The 18127-nt window shown below is 41.4% G+C and overlaps 1 protein-coding gene across 1 annotated transcript in view; it reads right to left on the reverse strand.

Annotated features, from left to right (window-relative positions):
• The window catches only part of EPG5 (ectopic P-granules 5 autophagy tethering factor), an 83965-nt gene that overhangs the window by 23810 nt on the left and 42028 nt on the right, over window positions 1–18127 (reverse strand). The window contains exons 24-31 of the mRNA XM_074952309.1: window positions 17378–17501; window positions 16146–16290; window positions 10490–10661; window positions 7158–7320; window positions 5946–6088; window positions 3007–3163; window positions 1643–1837; window positions 708–921 (exon numbers count right to left, since the gene is read on the reverse strand). Of these exons, the coding sequence (XP_074808410.1) occupies window positions 708–921; window positions 1643–1837; window positions 3007–3163; window positions 5946–6088; window positions 7158–7320; window positions 10490–10661; window positions 16146–16290; window positions 17378–17501 (1313 nt within the window). The remainder of the gene's footprint in view (window positions 1–707; window positions 922–1642; window positions 1838–3006; window positions 3164–5945; window positions 6089–7157; window positions 7321–10489; window positions 10662–16145; window positions 16291–17377; window positions 17502–18127) is intronic.

Below are 18127 nucleotides of genomic sequence, written 5' to 3' on the forward strand. Positions count from 1 at the left end.
AATGTTCAGATTTAGTGTTATTTTTATTACAGCTTACAGGGCCCCAACGAAGATCAAGGCCTCACTGCAGTAGGGGCACTATGCAGACATAGCATGACACAGATAATGCCTCCAAGAGTTTGGAACCTAACAAACAAGACAATGGGTGAAAGAAAAAGAGTATTGTCACCCCATTTTACAGATGGGGGAATTGAGGAATAGCAAGATTAAGGAATTTCCCCGGTCACACTGGACATGTGTGGCAGAGCTGAGAATCAAATCCAGGTTCCAGAATTCCAGTGTTTTAACCACAAGGCCAGTCAAAGGTGTCTCAAAAACATGTTGTAAGATAACTGATGGCAAAATGGCTCATTGATATGAGACACTCCAGCTTTGCTAGTGAGAGAAACCTGTGCTCTACCTCCCTACAGCAATGCAGGCTGAAAATCTATCACCCCAGATCTGTGAATTTTAATATGAAGGAAAATGTAGCTTTTTAACACAGTAACATACAACTAGCAGAAAATATACACACAAATCTGTATTTACTAAACTGTGGCAATTTTTAAATCATACTGTATTTGCAGTGGTTTAACTGTATTGCAATCCCTCTCCATCCCCCAGTCCAAATTTTAGGAGTATAAATATTGAAGCAGTCTAGTACAGTTCAATGTACTAGTTACTTTAAAATTAATCTGAGGCTTGCCCTGGTTGACCCAGATACTCACTTTGCATGAGCAGTCTTAGAAAGTCACTGTAATGGTCAGGGAACTGGTACTGAAGGAGATATGTCCAGTGCTTGCAGAAAATATTAAATGGCATCAAAATGTCTTCTTCAGGCTCAAGGCCACATGCGCTGAGCGCCATGTGAATGGACTCCAGAAGCCGGGTACGTTCAGACAGAGAAGGCTTAGTGAGGTTTAGCCATTGTGGGAGGTCAAACTAAAACAGAAGAGAGGCAGTGTTTGTTCAAGAAAGCTCTATGTTAAAAACAGAGTTAACTGAAGAGCTAAATTTTAAGAATAAAGGACTTGCTGGGACAGAAAAAGGATATTTTTGTTTCAAGAAAGGCCAGGAAAGAAGGGATGGTTGCATGGCTCGTAAGTTTGAAAATGGGGATAGCATCTGTCTAACCTGTAGGGTCTCTGTTCAAATCCAACCTTGGTCAACAGTAACTGAACGTAATCATTACCCAATGGTTGCTTGGCTGCCTCCGGGAAGTGTGTTGGGGCATTCAGTCAGGTTCCCAGTGGACATGTGTCTGTCTCTCCAACACTGCCATCACAATGGGACTGATTGGCTCCCTGGTGGTTGCCTCTTCAGAGGCACCAAGGACGGACTGAGCCAAGGAGACCCCAGCTCAGAAGTAAGCCATGCTGAAAGGGAAGCACTGGAAAGCGTGTACTGCTGCTGCCCATGACGGGAAATGATCTCTTTTTCGTCTCGTATATAGCCTTCACCTCCAGCCCCGCTTCAACTTAGCCACAATAAGAGCTGTGCTATACTAGCAATATACTCCTAACGAATAATTCATCACTGCTACTTTTTAAAAAATCAGATATGTATTTATTTCTCTGTTAGTCTGAATTCAGATTCTTTTGGAAAACAGTCCTGAGATGCAACCCATATAACACTATTTTACGGGCATTCAAGAGCATGTTACCTTCGTCAGCAATGTGAAAACAACATCACTGTTGTCATCACTCAGAAACGCGACAACTTTTTCATACAAATTTACAAATTCATCAGGCGAGGCAACTGGAGTGAAGAAGGGAGAGAGCAAATTACAGAGTCTTCGATTCTGCAGGATGGTTTGGAGGACTAATTTGCATTCAGATTTGGTCCCGTTGATAAATACCTTAAAATAGAGACAGAGTTATTAAAGAAATTCCTGGAGAATGTAGTTTCATTCTTTACAGCCGGCTTGGGGGGGGGGGGGGGGAGAATTCAGTTGGATTAGGATTCTCTGAAGAACAGATAATCCAATGCATGTCTTTTTAAATACATCCCATCAGGTCTGTCTCTGGACGCACATAAAAATTACTCTTAAAACGCAATAAAAACTGAACTGAGATTGTAAGCTCTTTGGGGCTGGGACTGACTTTTTTGTTCTGTGTCTGTCCAGGACCTAGCCACTGGTCCATGATCTGGGCAGCTAGGTAATACAAATAAACAAACATAACAGAAACACCTCCAGAATCCATTTGTAAAATAAATATGTTCCACCACTGCCTTTAGCAAAAGCCCAAGTGTCCAGAAAAGTCTTACACCACGGTCCTAGAAGTCAAAAATTCTGGCTCCAATGGGCCAACAAGAGGAAATGAATTCCTGATTCAAGAGCTCTTCCTCCTGTTGCTATACATTTGAAATGTAGGGGCAGTAAACAAGAACTCTTCAGCTGATCTCAAATGCCGCAGAGGCACATTGGGTTCTAAGTACCACCTTCCCTAACTATATGGGGTTTAATAAATCAACATAAACACCATGAATTGCTAATGGCTTCTCTGGAGCACTGGTGTAATATGCTCCCTATAGTTAACACTACCAAGCAGTAGGAATTATGTTTTGCACCAGCAGTGTCTTCTGACTGGTGCTCTACATCAACCATACTGTAACAGTTTAATCTGAAGGTGACAAAGGCCTGGGTGACTGGCCAGGTCCATGCAAGCAACGAAACAGTCAATCAATGAACCAAAATGCTAAAATGCCCTTGTAAGCAGTGCAGCTACCTGGGATCCAAAGGGCAAACTGAAGATCCTGACTTCTTAACAACTAAACTCAATCGTTTTCTTCTCACATTGAGCCTGCAGTAGCTATAAAAGGCATCTCAGAACAACAATCTTCATGCTGCTTGTGTGTGACACAACTGAGGTATTGTGCAATGTGGTGGTAGGAGAATGAGTGACATACTTAGCTATGAATTCCCAGATTTCTGTGGATTTCTTTTAGACCTTAGATATTAGCAGGCAGTTCGCATTAAAAAATTGTGAGGCATGCAGAATTAGAGCATATACAGAATAAACTTACTTGGCCTAGGATCTCGATGCAGGAGGTAAAGAACTGCCTTGTGGGTGGATGGCGTTGAGTTTCATCACACACAAAATCTATTACTGCAAAGAACAAGCTAATTCCAACTTTCTGAATTGTAGACGTAGGCTGCACCTTGTAGATATTTATTAAGGCTCTGCAGAAGAATGCATATAAAACTGCTAGTCTGTACACAAATTATCACCCATAACAAAAACCACATTACTATGGCTGGTATCTATGAGGCGGACTTTTGGGTTTGGTGGGATTTTTTAAGAGTGGTTCTGCCTTGAAAAATGGCTCCAGTATGTACAAGTAGCACCTTAGATCTTGACCTTTGTAATCAGAGTCAGATAAAGCCATTTTATTTTCAAAAGATTTTACTGCATTTTACTCGTTAGCCTTGAAGAACCAGCATAAAATATAGAGAGAGTACTGTACTCTAATGCTCCACTCTAATGCTCCATCCAGTTCTGGTGTCCACAATTCAAGAAGGATGTTGGTAAATTGAAAAGGATTCAGAGAAGAGCCACAGGATTAGAAAATATGCCTTAAAGCGATAGATGCAAGGAGCTCAATCTATTTAGCTTAACAAAGAGAAGTGTAAGGGGTGATTTCATCACAGTCTGTAAGTACTTATATGGGGAATACATTTGATAATAGGCTCAATCTAGCAGAGAAAAGTATAATACAAAATGTGTGTAATGCACATATACAAAATGGGAAATGACTGTCTAGGAAGGAGTACTGTGGAAAGGAATCTGGGGGTCATAATGGACCACAAGCTAAATATGAGCCAACAGTGTAATGCTGTTGCAAAAAAAGCAAACATCATTCTGGGGTGTATTAGCAGGAGCGTTGTAAGCAAGATATGAGAAGTAATTCTTCTGCTCTACTCAACACTGATTAGGCCTCAGCTGGAGTATTATGGCCAGTTCTGGGCATCACATTTCAGGAAGGATGTGGACAAATTGAAGAGAGTCCAGAGAAGAGCAACAAAAATGATTAAAGGTCTAGAAAACATGACCTATGAGGGAAGACTGAAAAAATTGGGTTTGTTTAGTCTGTAAAAGAGAAGACCAAGGCCTAGTCTACACGGGGTGGGGGGGCGGCAAGAGCTAAGTCGGTCTAAGTTATGCAACTTCCGCTACAAAAATAGCATAGCTGAAGTTGACGTACTTAGAGCTACTTACCGCCCTGCGGTAGGTCGACTGCTGACACTCCCCCATCAACTCCGCCTGTGCTTCTCACTCCGGTGGAGTACCGAGTCGATGGGAGAGCGCTCGGTGGTCGATTTATCATGTCTCCACTAGACGCGATAAATCAACCCCCGCTGGATCAATCGCTCCGGAGGTAAGTGTAGGCATGCCCTGAGAGGGGACATGATGATAATTTTCATGTATGTAAAAGGTTGTTACAAGGAGGAGGAAGAAAAAAATTTTTTTCTTAACCTCTGAGGGTAGGACAAGAAGCAATGGGCTTAAATTGCAGCAAGGGAGGTTTAGGTTGGACATTAGGAAAAACTTTCTGTCAGGGTGGTTAAGCACTGGAATAAATTGCCTAAAGAGGTTGTGGATTGGGGATTTTTAAGAGCAGGTTAGACAAACACCTGCCAGGAGTGGTCTAGATAATTAGTCCTGCCACGAGTACAGGGGACTGGACTAGATGACCTCTCGAGGTCCCTTCCAGTTTTATGATTCTGTAATACAAGCCAATAGCTGGAAGTTGAAGCTAGAAAAGTTCAGACTGGAAATAAGGGGTTAATTTTTTAAACAGCGAGACTGATTAACCCCTGAAACAAATTTAGCCATGGTCATGGTGGATTCTCCATCACTGGTCATTTTTAAATCAAGACTGGATGTTTTTCTAAAGGATCTGCTCTACGAATTATTTTGGAAGTTCTATGGCATGTGTTACAGAGTTGATTCAGACTAGATGAATACAATGGTCCCTTCTGGCCTGGGAATCTAGGAATCTACTTTTGTGCACCATCAACAGAATTGTTTACTGAGTGCCAATCAGTTACACCTTGGCAAACACTCTGAAGACAGTGGGACTGCACAGGTATCACAGCAGGCAATTTAACAAGACAATGGAGTTGCAAAGGTGTAAACCGAAGCATTAATTTTGCCTGCAGAATGCACTCCCAATGACAATCTGGAAGAAGGATCCCAATGTGAATGTGCAGGGCTGGAAGTTAAGAAAAGCTTATTCATAAAGTGTTTATGTACATTTGTATATTTTATATGCAATCAGTGAGATGCAAACATGCAACCACATTCTTACAGAAACTTTACAGCTGTGTGGGATATCCGTTGCACTAAGGACTTCGAGAGGAAGTGGACCTCATGTTAATTCAGTCAACAGCAGATTGAATTACAAAGCCCTCTTCCATTACATTATGTCCACAAACATTTTGGAAAGCTGGTGTGACAGCTCTGAATCATAGCTCTGACTATCAAAACACTGTTGACTGCATCGGGGAGAGTCCATAAACACTGACATTATAAACACCTATTTTTAGTTCATGGCCCATCTAAATGCTATAAAATTTTGCTGTGGCCTGATATTTAGTACACCATGCCATTGCACAAAGGGAAGTGTTGTCAATTGCTTTTGCAAATGAGTTAAAAAGCAATGGTTATACTAGTGCAGAGTATAAAAAATGAAAGTGTAATATGCAAAACACTATGAGATAAGATAGGCTGGATAAGAAGAGCCTACTACTGCTGCCAAAAGACAGAGTCAAGCCTTTTGTTCATGTGGTAGAGGTCTGTGTTACGAACCAGTAAACCTGAGGGTTCAAATCCTGCCTATGACTCAGACTGGTGGGCATTACAAAAGCATGAAAATAGATTTTCCCTTTTCACTTGGCTGTACAGAAAGTCAAATTCTCATTGTAAAACACTACTGTATATAGCAGTAACTGTGTTACTTACGTTATAAAGTTTTCCACATGTACAGCTGCTTCCACAATACTCAGAAAAGGCGGCTTTGTGGCTTCTGCTTGTAGTAGTTTTACTTCTTTACGCAGAGCGTGAAGCTGCTGACTTATTGCTTCATTTTTATGCTTCCCTGCAAACTAAGGGAGATAGAGCCAATTACTTAAAATTTAAGAACCTTTACAAGACAAGTTTTTCTAAAATTCTCCCTCCCGTCACAACAAAAGTAAAAAGAAACTGGAACCCAGCAGCAAGGTCCTGAAGAGAGAGGATTTCCTGATTTTGGGCCTAGAGCACGTCTTGATTCTGTGGAACGTACTGCTTAAGCACACATATCTTGGTAATTTTCATAGTTAACGATCGCATAGTAACATAATTTAAGCTCCTCTATTTAGTATTTTTAAATATATAGAACCAAATGGATAAAATCTAAACAATTAGAATAGGCTAAAACTCAGTTTACACAACGAGTGATGTTGTCTATAACCATCCCATTTTGGTTCCGTTATTCCCATCAACAAACATATTTGCCTAGTGTCTTTCAGCAAAACCATTTAACAAGATTAAATACAAACTGTACAAAGGGACCATTTCTTTAGTTGAGGAAATGCAACCACCTCTAGAGTGAAATGTAGCAACTGTACAACAGTGCACATCTGCACTACCCCACGTACCAGAACTCTTAACTGGGTGCTTTCAGGATACCAATTCAATGATCCAAAAGCATGGAGCTACAGCAGAGGTCCCCAAAGTGTGGGGAGTGCCCCACTACGGGGGTGTGGAGGAATGTCCACAGAGGCGTGACAGGGACCTCCCCGCCCCCAGCTCTGCTCTGGTGCCGTCCCCAGCCACGTCCCCGGCTCCGCGCCCGGTCCCATCCGCAGCCTCGGCATGGCTCCACTGATGGCCCAACACCAGCTCCCAGCCTTGCTGCTGGCCGCAGCTCCACTCCCGGCCCAGGGCCAAGGCCGGAGCGGCTCCGCCCCTGGCTGCAGGCACAGACCGCAGACCAGCTGCAGCTCTGCCCCCCAGCCTCGGCCCCGCCCCCAACCCTAGACTCACCTCCAGTTGAGGCCCCAACCTCAGCCCCCTTGCCCCTGTCCTCATCCCTCTGAGGATGCCAAGCTGCGGCACCACTGGCTCCGGGGGGCACAATCCTCAAAAGTTTGGGGACCGCCGAGCTAGAGGATGTGAAATTAGATTTCTAACCTGGACTGTCACAAGAGCTGCTCCCTGACAGCTTTTATTTGAAGTACCCGGACACTTCAACTCAAGGGTAATCTGTTCTTCCCTGTTGATATAGAGTTTGGGGATCATGTCCAATATTTCACTGTCAAGAGCAACCTGCTGGGTCTCCCGGCGAGCCGCAGTTCTGCAAAATATAGACAAGAAGTTAGCAAAACCTTTAGCACAGAGCTGGGCATTGGAAACTTTAATAGCAAGAGATACCATGACTGCAAGATTACGGATTTTACAAGGAAAAAGGTAGTTAACTATAGTTCTAGATAGTACATAATCCAAACTTCAGGCAGTATAGAAGTTTAGTGAATGAAAAACAGAATAAATAAAACAGACGTACATTTCACAAGCAGCAATTCATAACAACGGGGAAGTAACTTCACCAGGAGGATCATAAACTACTCAAATATAGCACCTAAAAACAGATTCTGGGACAACCAAGCAGGAAATTAATTAGGCCACATATTGTAACTAGGTATAAATAGTCTTTAAATAAAAAGGCTGGATGGTTCAGTTAACACAGTGAAGCACACAGAGTTACTGCTGAAAAAAAAAATTTTTTTTTTTGAGGGTTTGATATATCTCTTCTCCATGATCATGCCAACTCTTTAAAAGGATTTAGAGACTCCAATGACAGAAGCGACTATTGTGATCATCTAGCCTGATTTCCTGCACAACCCAGGCCATAGAACTTCCCCCAAATAATTCCTAGAGGAGATCTTTTTGAAAAACATCCAATCTCGATTTTAAAATGGTCAGTGAGGGAGAATCCACCATGGCCTTAGTAAATTGTTCCAATGGTTATTTACTCTCACTTAAAAATCTCATTCCCAGTCTGAATTTGTCTAGCTCCAACTTCCAGCTGTTGGGAAAACATGATACCTTTTTCTGCTAGATTGAAGAGCCCATTATTAAATATTTATTCCCTATGTAGATACTTATAGACTAATCAAATCACCTTTAAATTTTCTCTTTGTTAAGTTAACTAGATCGAGTTCTTTGAGTCTACCACTATGGCAGGTTTTCTAATCCTTTAATCATTCTCATGGCTCTTCTCTGAATCCCCTCCAATTTATCAACATCCTTCCTGGATTATAGGCTCTAGAACAGGACACCATATTCTGGCATCCATCACACCAGTGCCAAAAACAAAGGTAAAATAACCTCTCTTCTCCTATTCGAGATTCCCCTCTTTATGCATCTCAGGACTGCATTAGGTATATTGGCCACAGTGTCCCACTGGGAGCTCATGCTCAGCTAATTATCCACCGCGATACTCAAATTTTTTCCAGAGTCACTGCTTTCCAGGATAGAGTCCCACTTTCCTGCAAATACGGCCTACATTCTTTGTTCCCAAACGCGCACACTTACATTTAGCCCTGCTAGAACACATAGTGTTCGTCTGTGCCAACTTAACCAAGTGACCCAGATGGCTCTGTATCAGTGACTTGTCTTCTTCAATATTTACCAATCCCCCAATTTTTGTGCCCTCTGCAAACTTTATCAGTGATGATTTTATATTTTCTTCCAGGTCACTGATAAAAATATTAAATAGCGTAGGGCCAAGAACCGATCCCTGTGGGACCCCACTAGAACAAAATTTAGAATTACATTTTGAGACCTATCAGACAGCTTTTAATCCATTCAGTGTGTGCCTTCTAATTTTATATCATTCTAATTTTTTGTAATCAAAATGTCGTGCAGTACTAAGTCAAATGCCTTAGAGAAGTCTAAGTATATTACATCAGCATGGTTGTCCTAATCAACTAACCTTGTAATCTCATAAAAAAACAAAACAAAACAAAAAAAACAGATATCAAGTTAGACAGGATCTATTTTCCATAAACCCATGTTGATTAGCAATTTTGTTCTTGATTAATAAAGTCCCATATCAGCTGCTCCGTTATCCTGCCCAGGATTGATGTCAGATTGACAGGACTATAATTACCCTAGCCATCGTGTTTATCTTTTTTTAAAAATGGTCACATCAGCTTTCTTCCGGTCTTCTGGAACTTCCCCACTGCTTTAAGACTTATTGAAAATCAACATAAAGGTCCAGCCAGTTCCCTTAAAATTATTGGATGAAAATTATCTAGACCTACTGATTTACAAATGTCTAACTTCAGTAGCTTCTGTTTAACATCCTCAAGGGATACTAGTGGAATGAACGAGTGTTATCACCCTATGATCAGACTGCATCTGTTTTTTCCCCAAATACAGAATAGGAATATTTAGTGAACACTTTTGCCTTTTCTTCATTATTATGGATAATTCTACTATTTCCATCTATTAATAGACCAACACCATTGCCAGGATTCTTTGTTCCTAATAAATTTAAAAAATTCCTTCTTATTGAACTTAACTCTGCTAGCCATACAATTCTTTTTGTGGTCGTTTGTCAGTTCTCTTTGTAGTCTTTTGCTTCCCCTATCAATTGTCTACGATTACTAACTTTATATTATCATCAACCTCCCATTTCTTCTCTTTTTTTTTTAAATTTTTTATTTACCTTCACTTCCCCTTTAAACGAGGTTTTTTGTTTTTGGGTTTTTCTTTACCCAATATGGCCTCCTTCCTCAGTTGTAAGATTGTGCCTTTTTGGTCATCTAGTAAAGTGTTCTTAAATGATTTCCCAATTACCATTCACATTTTTCTGATTAAATTATTCCTCTTAGCTGATTTGGCTCAATTGTTTTCAGCTTTGTGAAACTCGCTCTATTAATGCAATAAGTACATTTATTTATTCTGCTTGCACATTACAAATGTGATCAAGTCAAGATTGTTTCTGAATGGCTAAAAAGGGTAACATTTTTTAAACTATTCATTTATCAGTTTTTTTAAAAAACTCTACGTTCTTCTTCAGCTGCATTTTGCTATGAGAATGGTGACAGAATAATCTGTACAAAAACAATGTATGAAGTTACCAGCACTTGAGATCAGATTTTCCTCTTGCCGGCTCCATTGCAAGAAATGGCCACAGTAGGATGACGTATGTAAAAGGATTAGTTAACTAATTACTGACTATAACAATCTAGAGTAGGAATAGGTTATGTCTTAATTAGAATGAGGTGAATGTTCTACTCTTTTCCATGGAACAGAATAAATCCTAGTAGTTAGTTCTGGTCCTAAATTTGTTATATCAATTAAATAATCATGCAATCTACAAGAAAAACACAAAATAGGTCAGTAATAGTGAATCAGGTTCTGTTATTTCTAATCATGCTAACAATGCAGACAAGAAGACTGCTTCAGAAGTCATCTGAACATACCACCAAAGCAGAAAAAACATAGCTAAATCTTACTTGGCATGTTGCTGCAAGTTGTTAAGGTCCATGCGCACAAGCTGTGTTGCTTCTTTCTGACTTACTAGACTGGCAGAGGAAATAACAGGCACAGGAGGTTTCACTGGTTGTAGGGGAAGAGGGGGTTTGGGTGCATCATACTTCTTCAAATTACTCATTATTCTCTCCTTGGCTAGAAAGGAAAGGAGGGGCAATTCTTGTCACTCTTAAAGAAAAACATTTAGGTTGTAATCTGACCATACAAATAATTTGATTACTACTGGTTGTGATGCTGACAGACCAGCTCAAATCAAAGCTGTGGGCCAATTCATCTGCGTGTGAATAGCAAAGAAATGTTAAGTGAGCTAGTAGGCACAGGCCAATTCACTTGTTAGAACAGAACTAAGGGGGAAGTTATCATATTACATTTACATGGCATATACTCCGGTAATTACATTTACACCAAATTTAACTGTTGGTTGCTATTGCCTTACGTTATGTATATCGTTGTACTTAGTTAACCCGAGATCAAAAGTATGTATTAATACCAAGATGAGGAGATGTTTGATGTGTAAACGTCATGAAAACTAACGAAAGATTGTTTGGACTGCTGTAACTAAATGCATTGTGTATATCTCTAACTGGGATTGCCCATCAAACAGGATTGGAGCCTTGGAACTGTAAATGAAGAAGCATGCTAACGTCAAAGTATGGGTCACTGTGTTCAGCAATGGGAAATCCGCAGACCCAGTCTGCATTTAGTCAACAAGGAAAAAGCCCATGCTGTGATGGAGACACTGGTCAGATTGTTTTCAGGGGAAAACAGCTATAAGAACAGATCCCGGGAAATGATCCTGAACCTCTGATCTGTTCTGGATTCTAGCAGGATGGAATACTGAATGAGTTCACAGATATATCCAGATTTACCCTGGGTGACCCTGAAAAGACTTTTGGAAAACTAGCAAATTACTACATCTCTCCTATCATTTTGGACTTACAAACTTGGACTCACCTGTCAATGTATTTTATCTGCTTTAACCTCTCTAACTCTCACTTCTTTTTATTAACTAATAACTCAACCTCCTTGTGTGCATTATGTGTATGCATTATGATATAGTCTTTAATTATATGATCACATGCTATTTTCTCCCCAAGACCTCTGCCTCATTCATTGCACAAAAAAGATGACGCTCAATTAAATATTATTTTCCCCCTCATTGTTCAGTGTGGGGCTTCACCCCTTTTTTACTGCACACTATTCAAACCCTGCTCTGGAAACAGACTGGTTTTCTTTAGGGCTTTTCTATGATGCTCATCACTACAGTATAGGAGAGCTTGACAAACAGTAATGTCTTTATTGTCACAACACTGAGATGAGGGGGTATTTTTATCCCCATTTTACAAATAGGGAACTGAGGTAGAGAGATTAAGATCAAAAGTATCCACTAATTTTGCGTGCCCAATTTGAGATACCCGTGATCTGATTTTTCAGAGTACTTATCAATATATAGCACTTGACACTTTCAGAGCACAGCTCCCTTTGGCTTCAGGTTCAGCTCAGATTGCTCAGCACTTGTGCAAATCAGACCCCACGGTCTCAAGTAAGACACCCAAAAAACAAAGACACACAATTATTGGCTATCTGCAAGAAGTCTGATTTAAGTGACCTGACTAGCATCACACAGGAGCTCTTGGCAGAGGCAGGGACAGAATCCAGCTATCCAGGGAAGACATTCAACCACCTTTACCATGAGCCCATTGTGATAGATGCGAGACCTACTTTGGGAGTAGGGACACTTCAAAGACTAGTATACTAACGTGTCGTGCACACAGAACCATAGATTTACAGAACACTGGGGAATTACAGACCAGTCAACTTAACGTCAGTACCCGGAAAGATAAAGAAGCAAATAATTAAGCAAATTGCGAACATCTAGAAGATAATAAGGTGATAAGTAACCATCAGAATGGATTTTCAAGAACAAATCATGTCAAACCAACTTAACAGCTTTCTTTAATAGGGTAACAAGCCTTGTGGATGGGAGGAAGCAGTAGATGTGGTATATCTTGACTTTAGTAAGGCTTTTGATACTGTCTCACATGACCGTCTCATAAACAAGCTATGGAAATACAACCTAGATGGAGCTCCTATAAGGTGGGTGCATAATTGGTTGGAAAACCATTCCCAGAGAGTAATCATCAGTGGTTCACAGTCAAGCTGGAAGGGCATATCAAGTGGGGTCCTGCAGGGATCAGTTCTCGGTCCGGTTCTGTTCAATATCTTCATTAATCATTTAGATAACGGCATAGAGAGTACACTCGCAGAGTTTGTAGATGATACCAAGCTGGGAATACTTACAATTGCTTTGGAGGATAGAATTAAAATTCAAAATGATCTGGACAAATTGGAGAAATGGTCTGAAGTAAATAGGATGAAATTCAATAAAGACAAATGCAAAGTACTCCACTTAGAAAGGAACAATCAGTTGCACACATACAAAATGGGAAATGACTGCCTAGGAAAGAGTACTGAAGAAAGGGTCTGGGGGTCATGGTGGAGCACAAGCTAAACATGAGTCAACAGTGTAGCACTGTTGCAAAACAAAAACAAAAAAATACAACCCCATCATTCTGGGATATATTAGCAGGAGTGTTGTAAGCAAGATGCAAGAAGTAATTCTTCCACTCTACTCCACGCTGATTAGGCCTCACCTGTCCACTTCTGGTTACCACTTTTCAGGAAAGATGTGGACAAACTAGAAAGTCCAGAAAAGAGCACAAAAATTATTAAAGGTCTAGAAAAACATGATCTAGGATGGACTGAAAGAATTGGGTTTGTTTAGTTTGGAGGAGAGAAGACTGAGAGGGGACATGATAACAGTTTTCAAGTACATACAAGGTTGTGGCAAGGAGGAGGGAGAAAAATTGTTCTCCTTAACCTCTGAGGATAGCACAAGAAGCAATGGGCTGAAAATGCAGTTTAGGGAGGACATTAGGAAAAACTTCCTAACTGTCAGGGTGGTTAATAAATTGCCTAGGGAGGTTGTGGAATCTCTATCATTGGAGATTTTTAAGAGCAAGTTAGACATACACCTGCCAGGGATGGTCTAGAAGATAATACTTAGTCCTGCCTCAAGTGCAGGAGACTGGACTAGATAGTCTCTTGAGGTCCCTTCCAGTCCTACAATTCTATATGCCAGACACCATAGCCAAATGGGGTATTCAGACTATCGTATCTATAAATGTGATACATATCTGCATGAGCTAGAGAACGTATTCTATGTCCATGGGGGAAGGTACAGCGCTTTCTCCAGGAACTAAAAATCAGTGGGGGGAGAAGGGGGTAACAATTACAAAAGGTAAACAACTGCTGCAGAGAAGTCTCACCCCCGGAGGGACTCCATAAACTGGTTCAAAAGGCCCAGCAGAAAGATCTTTTGGTATAGGGGGCAGCTTGAATGACTCAGGGACCTTCTTTTGATACTCAAATGGACATGAGACTATAAACAAGAGAGCAAAACCCTTCTGAAGAATGTAGGGCACTTAATAGGCTCTCCATGCAGATGATGGGTTGATAGTTGGTAAGCCTAGCATGTACATAGACTGTTTATTGTTTTGTGACATGTTTTCTCTATAATGCTCTTGTTCTACACACACTGTGGTTTGTGAAAGCTGGCCAGCCCCTGGTAACACTGTCGTGGCTCCTAGGAGAGAGCACGATGGCAGGCACTGGACTAGGGTCAGACCTACTGAGATAAGCCCAGTGAATTGCAAGGGGACTGCAAACCTAAATCCCAGGTCTGGAGGGAAAGGGATGCAAGTCACCACCAATAGAGAAGTGACGGCTAGAGGCCCGAGACCTAAGGGGGCACCTTTGAACAGACAACAGAGGAGGAAGAGGTGCAGTCAACTCAGGAACTGTGACAATCATCCCATTTCTTCCTACAATCCCATTTCATTCACTATACATCTTCCAACTTCTGCAACAAAAAAGGTAAGGGGTGCTACAGCCTCCTTCACTACACAACCCTGATTCATTCCCAGAGAAGGTCCATCATGTACACTGAATGAGACAGGGGTCCTGTGGGTAATAAACAGCATATGAGTATGTAATTAGGATTGTATCATAATGCATATGCACAAGTGGACCAAGTTAAGGTTGTACAGACAGCCTTAATTCTGATATCTCCTAACGTTTAAGTGCTTGATTTTACAACCTTAATATTTTCTTTTACCATAGTTTGTGTGTGTAATTTCTAATTTCTACACCCCAGCTCCCAGTTTCCCTTCCCTCCCGCCCTCCACATCCAGTTTCAAGTGTTCCCCCCCTGTCCCAATACACTCCCCTCTTCTGCTTTTGTCCCCTCTGCAGTCCAATCAGGGAGCTTCCTCCTCCAGGCTGCTTGGCTCCACCAGGGGAAGCAGTGAAAGCACAAGGAAGGGAGGCTCCCTGCTTTCAGATGCGATGTGGTGCCCAGCCCCAGCCCACAGCAGCCCAGAGCTACTACACTGCGGGGAAAATCCAACTTCATCCCTTCAGACCCAGGCTGGAGCATGGTCGGTCACAGAATCTTCAGGGAATTTAGCGGCAAAGCTCTAGCAAGACTCTACTGAGCATGTGTAAACTGCAATTTTTCAAAAGTTTATAATTTGGCCAAGTTTCGGAGGATTTTCATGGGGACAGCAAAAGGCACATCCCTGATTCAAAGGCCACCCCCTCCCAAATTTCAAATCCCTGCTCCAAAGCATGCGGGTACTTCAGCTTCTCTAAGGAAAGATCACCAGAATTTTTGAACACAGTCAACACAATTTACTTTTCAATAGCCTTGTTCTGAGAAGCACCTGAAAATATTTTGGCTGAAATTTTCCTCAACCAGTTCAGCCAGAGGCAGATATCAAACGTTAAACCCAAATGGTTAAAGTTTGGCAAAGTTATACACAGAGTCTTATAATGGCACATTTCGGGCAACCTTAATATTAGGCAGGGCTAGCAACCTCACCTCTAATATTTTGAGCACTTATAGTTAAGGAAACACAGAAATTCATGAATTTTGCAAAATGATAAAGAGATAAAAGGCACACCGCAACACTGACAGTGTCTCCCCAAGTTACCCAATAAAAGTGATGCACACTAGATGGAACCACATTCAAACTGTTTGTGAACATGTGAGGTCATAATCTTGGAATTAATACTTGCCTTAAGATATTTCTTAGATAATTCTTGCCTTTAGATATACTTCTGCATAGCCACATGGAGCCAAGATTTTCAAGAGTCAGGAGCCTAACGTTAGGCCCCAAATCCAAAATTAGGCATTTAAGTAAATGGCTTAAAAGTGCTCAACATCCATGTAACTTTCAACTGAAGTCAACGGGAGCTGCTGGGTGGCTCAGGACTTTTGAATAATCAGGCTACTTATTTAGGTGCCTAAATGAGGATTTAGTAGTCCCCTAATTTCTGAAAATCTTGGCCATTAACTGCATTACAAAAATGTCATCCTATTACAAGCCAAAATTACTTCAATTAAGAATATATGAACTGCATTAACCCACTAGTTATGATAAACACCACTGTGTTCCCAAAGCAGCCTAATGCTAAAATGAGCTTTTTTCACAACAGTCCTAAACGTACACTCGTTGCTTCTGCAATAGCTTGAACAATGTTGTGTTTGTGGCTTACCTGACAAAGGGTTAGTGAAATCTGTCTGCACTGATGAAGTGCTAGGGGTTGCATGGGATTCAAGTTTGACTTGAAGCCAAAGATGTAGAGCTTCCTGAAATTCATGCTGTATGCGTTCAATATTGACATATTCCATCCACAAATCCTATGGCATGAGAGAAGGCTCAAATTATTATAGGGAACTTTACACAGCTGACAAAGTACAATATACAGTGCACCCATCTCCACGTACAGTACCAGGGAGACAGTACAATCATGGAGTAGAAACTAGTTTCTACTAGTTTCTAGTAGATTATTTTAAAGAAAATTTTTCCCAGAAAAACTGAGCTCCCAAAAGAGAAAAATTGAAGATAAGCAGCAGCTAGAGATAAACCCATCTACGCACACACAGAGCACTGACAGGCACTCATGACCATCATGGAAGGAATCTAACAGACAGTCTCCGGGAGGAACTTCTATAAATGAGTTCCCCGAGCCTGAAGGGCTCCATTCCAGGCCCAGTTCAAACTGAACCCCAAGACAGTAGGGGCAAGCACAACTCAAACAACTGCTTGCAAGAAATGGAGAGGAAGCTGCAGTTCCTTAAATATCAAGGGCATAAGTTATTGAAATCAGGTAAAAAAAAAAAAGGGCTGTATTTCCTAGAGTTTATCCATACTCAAAATGAGTGGGGGAAAAAAAACACAGCTCCAGCCACAAGGAGTAACTTTCAAGGGTTTACCTAATGAAAGAGCCCTCAACTAATAGTGCCATGCAGGGTTTGACATGCACAGTATACACAGTGAACAGAATAATGTAAGCTTCCCTCTGGCTCATTTTTGCTTGATCAGGAAATAATACCTAATATTTCAGTGAGAGCAGGTCTGAGCCTCAACTGTTTTATTTGCTGTCTAAAATCCAGTTCTGGGCTGTTCTCAGAGCCATTTGAAAAAGCACAAGTAGGTGCAGAATAAGAGCTATGTTCTTGTTGTAGCATGCAAGAACTCTGGGCACGAGCTCTGGCCCACATATGGAGGGAGGCTGTTTGGGTCAGCACACAGGAGTCTAAGAAAAAGCCCACTCGTGCTGGAGAGCCACAGCTTGCAGAATGGACAGCGCTGCAGACTATCAGGGCACAGGGTGCTCCACAATTTACGAAGTTACTAAGCGTCTCTGTTAACCAGTGAGCTGAATTTTGGATCACAAATCAACCCAGTCCTGCACTGTCAGTGATACTGAAGTCCCTGTTTCACCTGCTGGTTTTGCATGATCTTAGCAAGTCTGTACACATCATATTGCTTTGGTAAAGACGGAATGTATGCATCTCCTTTCTGAAAGCTCTCTTCCTCCAGCCACAGAACAAACACATTAAAAAGCCTAAAAGAGAAAAATGAGGGGAGAGAGGGGGAGAAAAAAAAAGTTAGACGTTTACAGAGTGTGTGTTTTCTTCCTTAATGGCACATGAACACACACACACACACACACACACACACACACACACAGTGTGTATTCACAGCAGCTCGTGATGATCACCATTCTGATCAACACTAATAACTGAAATGGGAACCTCTGGAGCTAAAAAGAATGAGTCTTTTCAACTTGAGCTAAAGAACCAGGCTCAGTAACTGGGGGATGTAATCAACTAATATCCTTTACACATTTAACATAAACAGGGACATGTAACACACACTGACTGGTGGGTTACGCCAGAGCCCAGCTCAATGGCCTTGTTACTCTTCAGTGTGGAACATGGCATGTCAGCCTAGATTGAAGTATGGGACAGCAGGAGGCAAGAGCTTTGGAGAGTTAATTTTCAAGGATTAGAGGGGTCCCTGAAGAGGGACCGGGATGCGGGGGAAAAGGCGGGGTAGAAATTAACTGAAGGGTGTAACCCTGTGCCACTGTATCGAGGACCCATCGGTCCAATATTATAGACACCCATGCAGGGAGGAAGGAAGAAAGAAAGGCCGTTGGCAAACAGAGGGGAGGAAGGATCTGAGGAA

The sequence above is a fragment of the Natator depressus genome, chromosome 5 (assembly GCF_965152275.1).
Source record: "Natator depressus isolate rNatDep1 chromosome 5, rNatDep2.hap1, whole genome shotgun sequence".
In the NCBI taxonomy this organism is placed as follows: Eukaryota; Metazoa; Chordata; order Testudines; family Cheloniidae; genus Natator; species Natator depressus.